This window comes from Vitis vinifera, chromosome 7, assembly GCF_030704535.1.
Source record: "Vitis vinifera cultivar Pinot Noir 40024 chromosome 7, ASM3070453v1".
Taxonomy (NCBI): Eukaryota; Viridiplantae; Streptophyta; class Magnoliopsida; order Vitales; family Vitaceae; genus Vitis; species Vitis vinifera.
The window spans coordinates 23,666,775-23,678,320 of NC_081811.1; the positions used below are offsets into that span (position 1 = coordinate 23,666,775).

The 11,546-nt window shown below is 35.3% G+C and overlaps 1 protein-coding gene across 11 annotated transcripts in view; it reads right to left on the reverse strand.

The window, feature by feature from the left end:
• The window catches only part of LOC104878487 (probable LRR receptor-like serine/threonine-protein kinase At5g10290), a 37,229-nt gene extending 26,042 nt beyond the window's left edge, over positions 1–11,187 (reverse strand). For 2 of the 11 annotated variants that reach the window (XM_059738507.1, XM_059738505.1), the window contains exons 1-9: positions 10,837–11,163; positions 7,046–7,189; positions 5,915–6,047; positions 5,649–5,720; positions 3,593–3,736; positions 3,431–3,505; positions 3,204–3,269; positions 2,795–2,862; positions 2,523–2,666 (exon numbers count right to left, since the gene is read on the reverse strand). In XM_059738507.1, the coding sequence (XP_059594490.1) occupies positions 2,523–2,666; positions 2,795–2,862; positions 3,204–3,269; positions 3,431–3,505; positions 3,593–3,736; positions 5,649–5,720; positions 5,915–6,047; positions 7,046–7,189; positions 10,837–10,849 (859 nt within the window). In that variant the 5' untranslated portion in view covers positions 10,850–11,163. Of the gene's footprint in view, positions 1–2,522; positions 2,667–2,794; positions 2,863–3,203; positions 3,270–3,430; positions 3,506–3,592; positions 3,737–5,648; positions 5,721–5,914; positions 6,048–7,045; positions 7,190–7,567; positions 7,884–10,836 lie in introns of those variants that run through there. The other 9 variants (XM_059738506.1, XM_059738508.1, XM_059738509.1 and 6 more) reach the window with 9 other exon arrangements.
• Positions 11,188–11,546: the final 359 nt, after the last annotated feature.

Consider the following 11,546-nt stretch of genomic DNA (forward strand, 5'->3'; position numbering starts at 1 on the left):
ATTGACAGAACTCCCACCCTCTTGGGAAACGACACACATCCATCCACTTTTTCCAAAGAACAAGCCTCTCACCCTACTCTCACCAACACGTGTGATGCAACACCCACTTCATCTCCTACATTCTATTTCTGTTCTACTTTGCACTGCACCACCACCGACACCCTAAGAGAAAGTTCCCACCAAAGAGAAATGGAAAACACAAATCGCCCACCACACACCATAAGCTACTCAGGAAATACGGACCTCTAGTTTTCACCAAGACCCTCGCCCACTGTAACTTGTGACAATTAGCAGTGTCTTCATCCACTACTACAAATCCACCAGAGGCATGCATCCCTAAATTCCTTGAAAAAGCCTTTGTCCCACAAAAAAATGGTAGACCCAAAATTTTTACCCAAGTTTCATACACATGCACTTCTTCTTTTGAGCATCCTACCTTAAGAGATCATTCAAAGAGCCAAAGCTTTTTCCTTTTTACCAGTCATGCCCTTCTCTAAAAATTCTCTCCACCCCTGAGTGAACCTCAAATTCAAACAGGATGAGAGGACCACTTAAAAACGTGAGATTTAGCTCCCCTTTCACATGCCAATAAGACTTGGCTCACAATCTTAAGGAAAGAAGAGAAGGGATCTCCTCATGGCCCCATTTACCCACTAAGCAGTGCCTTACATCTTGCATTTTGCTAAGCGCATCGACCCCTCTCCCCCCCCCACCACCACTTGAATCCTTGCAACCTCAGATACACCCCTTTTGCCATATATAACTATATTTGCAAAAGAAGACCCTTCAACAAACCTCTTCCTGAAACTCCCTAAATCAAGGTGGCATCCTCGAAAGCTACAAGGAGACTGTCTGTGGATCTTACACCAAGGTTTCTAAGCTTACTAGCGAGCAACGACCATCCCCCTACCAAACTCTACCTTTGGGGAACACGAGAGAAAAACACCTACCCTTCGCTAAACGAACAAGGCAAAAAAGGAAGTTGCTTGTTGAATTCCTCTTAAGCTCTAATAAGAAGCTTTTATCACCTTCATGGTTCAAAGTATCAATCGAGTCCAATACAACTCAGCTGAGTAGTATCCACCTTGAAACCTACCGCAACAAAACCAATACTAGACACATTATAATGCACAAACTCGGCACATAATCAATAAGACTCGGATGACTCCTTTGAGTTTTCGCGCTAACTCAGTTAGATTACAAAAAAAAATTCAAACATTCTCTTTTTCTTTCCAACCACAATAAAATATCACAACATTTTATATATATATATATATATATATATATATATATATATAGAGAGAGAGAGAGAGAGAGAGAGAGAGAGAGAGAGAGATTCCCCTTTCAAAAGCAAACACCCATGATTTTGAAATTGGAACTTTTAACCCATCAATGAGAAGATCAAAGAAGACGAAGAAGAAAAAACCCAACCCATGACCCATTTGGAAATAAGAGGATAAACCACCAAAGGATGAGAGCATGATTTAGGATTTACTCATCTGATTTTCCTGAAAATTTGAGCATTATCGGAGAGTGGAGCTTTGGGGTCGGCGGTGGTGACTCATCAAGTGAACTAAATCTTTCACCAGTGACGTCAACAATGCAACCCCCTCATAGTCAAATTGCTCCACTTCCAGTGTTGGGTCTTGCATAGTTGCCAAATTGCAATTGCAAGTGGTGTCGTCTATTGTGGGTCTTGACAGCAATGGTAGTGTGCGTGGGTGGGAGATTGGGAGCTCAAATTGGTAAAGTAAAAAATGCATTTTAAATGGATTTACATGGATGGCATGAGATATGATTTAATGGTAACATATTATGAGAATTGAGTCCCTAAAGTAAAATGATATGGATGGTATAAGATGCAATTTAATGATAAATTAAATGTATTTATATGGCAAAGATAGGATTAAATTCCCAATTCTTAGTATTATCATAAATAACTTTGAGTTAAATGTAACAAAATTTTGTTTTATTAATTTTTTTAAGCTTATTTAATTATATCTATTTTCTTATAATTTTTAAAAATTTCTAATTATTTTATTTTGCGTATCGTCCGATACTGAACAAAGACACCGAGACCGATATGCCTTGGGACCCTCCAAGTCAATGATCGATACCACGACTTTGAACCATGATCACCTTCAAACAAAGACTTTCTGAACCTACACCTTTCTTAAGACTTGCAATAGGACTCAACCTTTTCCAACAACATAGCCGAACTTTTGGCTCTGAACCTAATCCAAAACCCTACCTCTCTCTATGATCTTGCCCAGCAACTTACCTTCAACAAACTTAGTCGAAATCTCAAAGGACTTCGACTCTACAAAGAACTAGCATTTGCCTTCTAAGACTCTCATTGGTTTTCTCATCCTCATCCAACCTTCAGTCTTTTCCCATGATTTGGTCATACATAAAGTTTGAACGGCACTTTCACAATCAAGCAGGCCCACAAATTATTATTGCACTAAGTATTGCCTCCATTCAGACATTTAAACCAGTGTGTTACTAAAAGGATCACAAACCTGCAACATCTACATAAACTTCCCGCTTGTAGCCTCTGCATGAACCCTTCCACAGAAAAAACAGCACAGTTGCAAAAAGAAGAAGACCTATGAGTCCTCCAACAATTCCAACTATCAGTCCAATTTTCGGTTTGTGAGAACCACCTGTCACAAAAAGGAAACCCAGGCTTAACCTTGTCAAAGAAAAGGAAAATTCCATGACTGAATTTCAGAAAAATATTTCCATTATTGTAAAGCAGGGTTGTCCCAAATAAGACAGATAATCCTGTTACCTGAATCATTATCAGATGCACAAAGGTGTGGAAAATTTCTGCCACAATTCAGGCCATTACCTGTAAAACTGCACCATCAACTCAAATCAATACAAGTTTAATGTTGGCAATTCTGTGTGTGCCCATCTCTGTGTGGCAATTCTGTGTGTGCATCTCTGTGAGGCAATTTTGTGTGTGCGCATCTCTGTGTGCTTACATGTGTATCTGTGCATGCATGTATGTGCGTGTGTGTGTGAGAGAGAGAGAGAGAGAAAGAGACATAAAGGGACAGAGACAGACTGAGGGAGGCAGGGAGAGAAAGAGAGAGAGAGAGAGAGAGAGCAACATGGACAGCATAGCAAAATAAACGAAGAATCACAAATTAATATGGTTAATGCCCAAATTAGGAGTTAATAAAGTAAGTTAATACTTGTGCTTCGGCACTTGAAATAAATCCTCGGGTATTTGACTACTGAGATCATTTGATGCCAGCTGACTGAAAAGATAGGTTCAGTACTGCTGTTAAATACTGAATAAAAGTGTCTGATTACACAAACATTTAAGTTCCAAATATTCAATAAATGTCAGCAGCAATTTAATCAGTATAAACATAAATCAAAAGAAAATCTGCATAGGATATGAGATTAGATCATGTACAGACTGATCAAGCTTGGAAGAAGACTTGAGAGTGACTCAGGGATAGTCCCAGTGAGATTGTTTTGATTCAAAATCCTGATTGCAAGATAAAGCTAATCACACTTCCAACAACAAAATTGTGCAAAGATACATATTTAACATAACGCAGATGGTGTTACTCACAAAAACCGTAGCTTCTTAAGATTACCAAGGCTAGATGGTATTTCACCCGTTAATCTGTTATTTCCCAAATTTAAGTTTGTCAGATTTGACAAATTTCCCAACTCTTCTGGTATCTCACCAATTATGCCATTTCCTTCCAATGTACTGCATAGTGAACACATCTGACATGTATTAATTAATCAAAAACATAGAAGAGCACAAGAAGGGTAATAATCATCTTGCTAGGTTATTGATTAATAAAGGAAGGATATTTAACAAAAAAGTATAAAACTGAAAATTAATGAATCCAAGGTAACCATACAACTATTACTACTAGTTCAGGGCCATTGAGATTTTTGTTTAGCAAATATGAAATAGTTAGGGCTGCAGGTCACATTTCTTTCTCATGCTGAACTCAAAGGATGTACACGATGGAAATAAGAATTGAATATGAGAGTGAAGAACTTTATCCTCGGCAAGCAGCTAGCACCAACAAATGTTTACTTCTGGATATACTAAACTCACTTTCTGTTCTATGTTTAGGGGTTTCCCGTCTTCCAACAACAAAACTATGCAGAGATATATATTTAACACAATGAAGATGGTGTTACTGACAAATACTGTAGCTTCTTAAGATCCAAGGGTAGATGGTATTTCACCCATTAATCTGTTATTTCCCAAATCTAAGTTTGTTAGATTTGACAAATTTCCCAACTCTTTTGGCATCTCACCAGTTATGCCATTTCCTTGCAATATAGTGCATAGCGAACACATCTGACATGTATTAATTAATCAAAAACATAAAAGTAAGAGCATATGAAGGGTAATAATCATCTTGCTAGGTTATCAATTAATAAAGGAAAGATATTTAACAAAAACTATATAACTGAAAATTAATGAATCCAAGGTAACCATACAACTATTACTACTAGTTCAGGGCCATCAAGATTTTTGTTTAGCAAATATGAAATGGTTAGAGTTGCAGGTCACATTTCTTTCTCATGCTGAACTCAAAGGATGTGCATGATGGAAATAAGAATTTAATTTGAGAGTGAAGAACTTTATACTAGGCAGGCAGATAGCACCTACAAATGTTTACTTCTGGATTTACTAAACTCACTTTCTGTTCTAAGTTTAGGGGTTTCCCATCTTCCAACAACAAAATTATGCAGAGATAGTGGAGATGGGGTGGGGCCTGTAGCTCAGAGGATTAGAGCACATGGCTACAGACCACAGTGTCCGGGGTCCGAATCCCTCCTCATCCATTTCTGCTCTTTCTTTGGAAATATCTGAAACTTCACATGTTCAAAATAAATAATCATTTCTTTGTGAAGCTCAGAGTTTGCTTCCGTACTAGAGGTTTGGTAAGTGAAAATCATCAAAGATTGCTTGGCCATGAGCAATGACGAGCAGTGTCTCCACCAACAGGCAGTAATGGTTCAATCAAGTTGAAGGCATTGAATAGATGAGAGAAAGATAAATGAAAGTAGGCTGAGATCCTAAGAAGATATGAAAACCTATAATTTAACAATGGTTATAACCACAAATAGAACTGAGTGGTGAAAGAGGTTCCAAGTGGCCAAATTCAAGCAGTTCATTGAGTTCAACTGAGTCGACTATCTTGGGATTATTTTTTTTAGGAATACCCACCCTAGGTGATCCACTAAACTCCTACCAAGGTCTAGAGTTTCAAAACTATCCAAGTTTTATTAGGAAAACCAAAAAGAAAAACATAAGACACAAACCCCAACATTTTTTTTTTTTTTGTTAGGCAAGACACACCAACATTTATGTCATAAAAGAAACCATCAACAATTACCATAAAATAAACATGAGACCTGATGATCATGATATTTTCTATTTCCAGAATATGAAAATAATACAGAAAATACATAAATATAAAATTTTACTCCATTTTGAATTATGTAAAAGATGACAGTATTCCAGGTAACAATTCTTCTTCATAATTCATAGCTGGGAATTGGAAAAGTGAGTCAGGCCAATTAAATGCATCCAGAAATTCAGAAAAATAAGATTTAGAGTTCATAGTAATTTCTCCAATATACTCCATACGTACAGTGTTGAAAGAGTGTTCAGAATTCCAATTTTGGGGGACAATGTTCCAGACAGTTGCATGAATGACAACGTTCTGCAAACGATAATAGATATAAGCATAAACAATACTTAAGGTATTGATTGGGGCAAGTAGAGAACATAAGCTTGGGCAATCCACAATCTTTTAGTGCCAATTCTGTTGGTAACGATGCGTTTGGTGTTACTTGTTAGCATGTTTACCAGTACAAAGGTCAAAACTCAAACAGAAAGAGAAAGAACATAACTTACACAGAAATGACATTATTACTGGAGTCACAAACAACATTGGACCAACTACATGGGTCAACTTCATTTGGGTGCCAGTCCATGAGCTGTTTGCTGGAAGCATTCAATGAATTCTTTAATGCATAGAGTGCATCTCCTGAAATGGAACATAACAAACATTAGAAGGGGTAGAAGAAAAGGGAAAAACAAATTTAAAAATATATTCAATTGATTGCATCTCATCATACCCAGCTATCTATCACAATCATCTTTTTACATCTTTTCATCGGGCTGGGAGGGGGGAAGAAGGAGAGAGACAGAGAAAGAGAGACCCCTATCCACTGCATAGATAAATATTGCATACTCCTCTTGTCTCTGTTCAGCTTAGAAAAAGGAGCTTTGTATTGTTCTAAAAACACGAATCGGTTTGGCATGATCTAAGTAAATCAACCATGGAAGATATTATCTTACGAAGATGACTAAATGAAGGGTTTAGAAAGGGGAAGAAAGCCCTATAGTCTTTAAAAAACAAAACAAAACAAAATCAAATCAAATAAAAATAAAACAAATAAGCACTAATGATAGAAAACAAATGAATCATAAACAGAGTTCAGGTTCAAATCCCATGGATAATATGGATGGAATATGACAGAAAAAGAATATGTTAACTTAATGGTTAGCTATAAATTATCCCATTCAAGAGTGAGAAAAAGCTTCAGCCAAATAGGGCTTGTATTAAAATTTTCAATTCATTGCTGAGTACCCTAGTTCCTAAGATCAACGATCTTCTTCTCATTCAATCCAGCTTGAGAAGGATTAGAACTTAAGAGTTTAGGCATAGGCTGCAATTCATTTGCATAAGCTGACTCTCACTTAGAATGATTACTATTGGCTACGATATCAGAAGTGCAGATAAATAAGTGCAAATAAGATATTTAGGACATAATACCAATTTTTCTAGGGGGATAGAGATAGAGGACACGGTAGTGTCAAATCCTGATTAATTAATATCAAAATTCAATATTCACTAGCCTAGTTTGCATATATTAGTCTTGTTTCTAATAATTAATAAATCTAATACAATAGTATTTGTAATTTGCATAACCTATATGCTGTCTAATTGAATCAGAATGTCAAATGAATGCATCACCATACCTTGCGAATCAGACAGTACAAAAGAATGAAAACAAGATAATATCAGGGCTGCAAGGACAAATTCCATCTTCAATGGCATCATTCCCAGTGACCAATGCAATGAAACACATGGTCCCCACTGAGCACAAGATAAGACTTCCATCCCTACAAAAACATCCCAGCACCAAATTATATGAAAATCAAGAAAGGAAGGTAACAGAGGTAAGATCTCCTGTGATAGAACATCATGTATATGTAAATTTATTTGGAAACAGGTAGTGGGAAGAGACAAATCTAGGAGAAAATGGCATGCATTGAACTATCTGGGGGCAAGGATATGTTTCTACGTGAGTGGAATCAGTGAATAAAGAAGTGAGTCAACAACAAGGAGAGAAAAACAGTCACAGCCAATGTATCAATATTTTTAACTGTCTTCCTTTAGTGATCAAACACAAGGGTTATATTGCATCCCAACCTCTTTATTATTTCGAAGGAGGTGAGCCATGCATACTAAAAGTAGAAGGAAGGGTATACGGTACTTGCCAGGTGTTTAGGGCTTGGAATTTCCCACACCAGAGATTTATATTCTCATAGGAAGTGGTTTCACAATTATGAAAACCATTACATACAGAGGAAGTCAAAGAGAGAAGCCTCCAGAGTTCTGCAACCATCATATTCCAGTCACTTTAGATGGCTATACAAATTCTGTAAATCATGGCGTGTTCTTCTTTTACCTTTCATCTCCTCAATTGTTTGGTACTCTTTAAATCCTTCTCATCAATGAATTTACTATCTCCATAAATCCATGGTTGTGATCAAAATTGTGAAGGCCAAATTGTGGGCACATGGTCAAGGGTCAAAAACAAAATAAGGAAAAAAAGAGTATGGTGCTGTTTGGATTGACTTATGATAAACCAAAAAACTATTTTTTTAAGTTCAATAAAAGCTTTTGTACTTATTTGGGTAATTAGGAGCATGTTGCTTCTTATAAATGTCCTTTTAGGCTTTTGCGTGAACTTTTTTCTTGTTTAATGACATTTTTATAATATCAATATTACCCTTTTAATGTTATTATAGTTTTAGCTTCATCTTCAATTTCTAGCCAAAGCTATAAACAAAAGTTTGCCCCAAAGAGGGCCTAAAGACAATTTATTATAATGGATTTTGCAGTCATTGGATTTTTTTTATACCCTCATTTCATTACTAAGGAATCAAGAGGAAAAAATTGACTCCTATATTGTCTCTTTTCCTTGTCTCAAATGAATGAAAAACTGAAGGGCTCAATGCCAAACAATACTTTTTAGGTTTATATTAAGTTTTATATATATACCCTGGACCCCTGGAACTATGCCCCTTATCTCACTTGAACTCCTAAACTAATTTTTGCATTTCTTAGCCCCCTTAATTAAGTATATGACTTACTTCTAGCCCCTCTTTCCACTTTTTATCTATCTCACTAGTAGCAAACCCCTTCCTTTACTAACTAGGCATGTTCCCATAACATTTTAAAGAACTTCTTGACATTGCTTTTAACTATTTTTTGAAGCAAATGGACCTAATTTTCCTCCAAAATAAGCAGCCAACACTATACATATCTTCTCAATTTGGTCAAGAAAAGTTAAAGGTGATATCAAGAGGTTAAAATATTTGACATAATGCATCAACAAAAAAGGGGGTTTACCATTTGTGAAATGGATAGCAAGTAGATAGAAAGGCTGTAGGTGAATAGCTTAGTTGAGGGGACATACGGTGCAAAATTAGTTTAGGAGCCAAAGTGGCCATTTTTGTTTTTTTAGCTCCTAATTCCTAAACAAAAGATAAAGCTGAGTGCCTATTTGGATATACTTCTTGTTTTCTGTTTTTAAAAACAGATCATAGTAACAGCTTCCATAAAATACATGAACTCTCAAAGATTTACATTGAAAATGAAATGGTTTTTAAAAACCAATTAAAAAAAATTGAGGTGTTAAAAAAATTTTACTACCTCAAATCCTAAAATTTTTTTAAAATAATTTGTAGACACAGGGGAAGTCTATATTTTTTTTTTATAAGTGTTTCAACTGTTTATATGTAAGTTTCCATTTTCAAAAACAAAAAACAGGGCCTGTTTGGGAAAGGGGGTGATGTTGCATATTTGGTCGTTTTCTTCACCTGTTCAAGGAAGAGCTGTTCTCCGTTTTCTTCTCCTGTTTTTTGTGTTTCCCTACATGTGGTTTCTCCTCCAGCAGCACGAAATGAAGGTCATGGAGGATGAAGATGGCAGCCATGTTGGCTGACCATGGTGGTCTTGGCGTGAGTTAATGGTTGTGGGTGTGAAAGGCGTCGGCGACCGTGAGGTGCTTTGAAGGGCAAGGCCAAAGGTGGAGATGCCGTGAGCGACGGTGCATTGCAGCAGGGGGGAAAGGAGTGGTGGCAGGGTTCAAAATATCGGCCGAGTCATATCCGCCTCGACACTGACCGCGCCGAGTCCGATGCTAGGTACGACGAGTCCGATTCTGAGATTCTCAAATCCCAATTTCAAAGCATCAATCTCGTCCGCCATGAAGATTAAAGAAGAAGAAGAAGTAGTATTCCCGTTTTAACCCAATCGTTACAAGATGAGAGATGGATGAGGGCTCCTTCACCTCACTACAATTGACGAACCGCGGGAACTTCGATGCCAGTGGATGGTAACTCATCGTCGCCGACGCCGGGATTGAATATAAGATTCCTTCCCAGCTCCGACGACCCTCGACCGTGATTGGGATTTGGGGGAGAGCTTTGGGTTTGGGGATTTGCGGGTGGCTGTTGGGATAGGGAGAACTTGGTAAGATTGTAATTTTATAATTTATAATGCAACATCAGATATAATAAATATATAATTTAATATTTGGTAATTTATATATCGATTTAATATTTGGTAAAATAATATTTAGTAATTTATAATTTATATATTAAAAAAAACTCCTAATTTTTTAATTTATATGCAATATTAAATTTAATAAATAATAATATGATTTATATAAAATGCATTTATATGTTGATAAATTTCATTTACATGAAATTTAATAGATTATATTTACATTTAAATCATTTTTAATGTATTATATCATTATTTTTTTTATATAATATTTTAAATTACATTAAAAAATCAATAATTATTTTTAAATGGTATAAAATTTATATTTATATTTGAATAATTTTTATTTTATTAAATTTTTACCTTATTTATCTATATCATATTTCATGTTCATTTTTTTCTATTAAAAGTTAATAAGAATTATAATTTGTGTAAATAAATTTCAGAATATTTTTTTTTAATTGAAATAAAACATGAATTTAAAAATTATTTATACATTTACAAAATCAAGTTAATTGAAAAAAAAAACATTTAAATATAGTTTTTATTTTATTTCTTCTAAAAAAGCTTTTTTATTAACTCAATCAAACATGTTTTCTTTATTTTAAAAAACAAAACCTGCTTTTCAGAATTAAGTTTTCAAACACAATTTTTTTTTTTCTAAAAACACCAAAAAATGTTCTTAAAAACTAATTTCTAAAATAATTTTTAAAAACAACAACCAAACAAATCCTTTCGAATAACTTATTAAATGTTTCGTATTTGACATTCAAAGCTTATTCATCAATTTTCCGTTTATGACACTTACCATAGCCCCAAATAAAAACCTTCCCAAACTCACAAAGCCGATAGACAATACAAATCCCACTACTTAATGTCAAGCAAATAAAAAGCAAAGCCGATCAAAGAAAACAACCCGTCTCATAAAGCTCATCAACCTAAGCACTTAGAAGGGAGAAAAAACACGCGTAACTGTAATTCAACATAGATATAGATAACTCAAACCAACTCCATAAGTTGTAAACCCCCAACAAAGGGGAAAGAAGATGCTTTCAAGATTGAAAGGATTCTTCCGTTTTGCCACACTTCCACAGCTACCAGACAGAGCTTACACATAAAGCAAAGCAGAAAATCAACAGGCCAAAAAGATGAAAGGGAATAACAGAAATCAAGGAGGATGTGAAGAAGACGTACCTTTGGGATTAGATGGGGAAAGGAAGGAAGAAAAGGGAGGGTTGGGGAAGTAGAGAGGGTTGAGTAGAGTTGTGAAATTGGGATGGAATCCAAAAGAAAGAACATGGAGAAGAACATAGAGAAGAATTATATATATACATATTGACTTAATTTCGTTTATTATATAAAAAATAAATAATTTTATAATTTTAACTAATTTTAATTATATTTGATTTTAAAAAATCATTTTCTTTAGTTTTTCTTTTTTTTAACAGACCAAGACCACAAATTCGTTGGATTTGGTCCTTCAACTTAGTCTATACATGAAGCCAGAGTCCGAAGTCAATATCAAGCATCAATGAGTCGTTGGGTCAACCATTAAAAAACCTCGATAGGAATTAAACAGTGAGCCCCATGGGTCATAACTAAATGACTTCGAAATTTCCGTTCGTCAATTGGGAGGCTGATGTTGCAAAATATTATTTAAAGAATGGAAATTTTTTTTTTCGA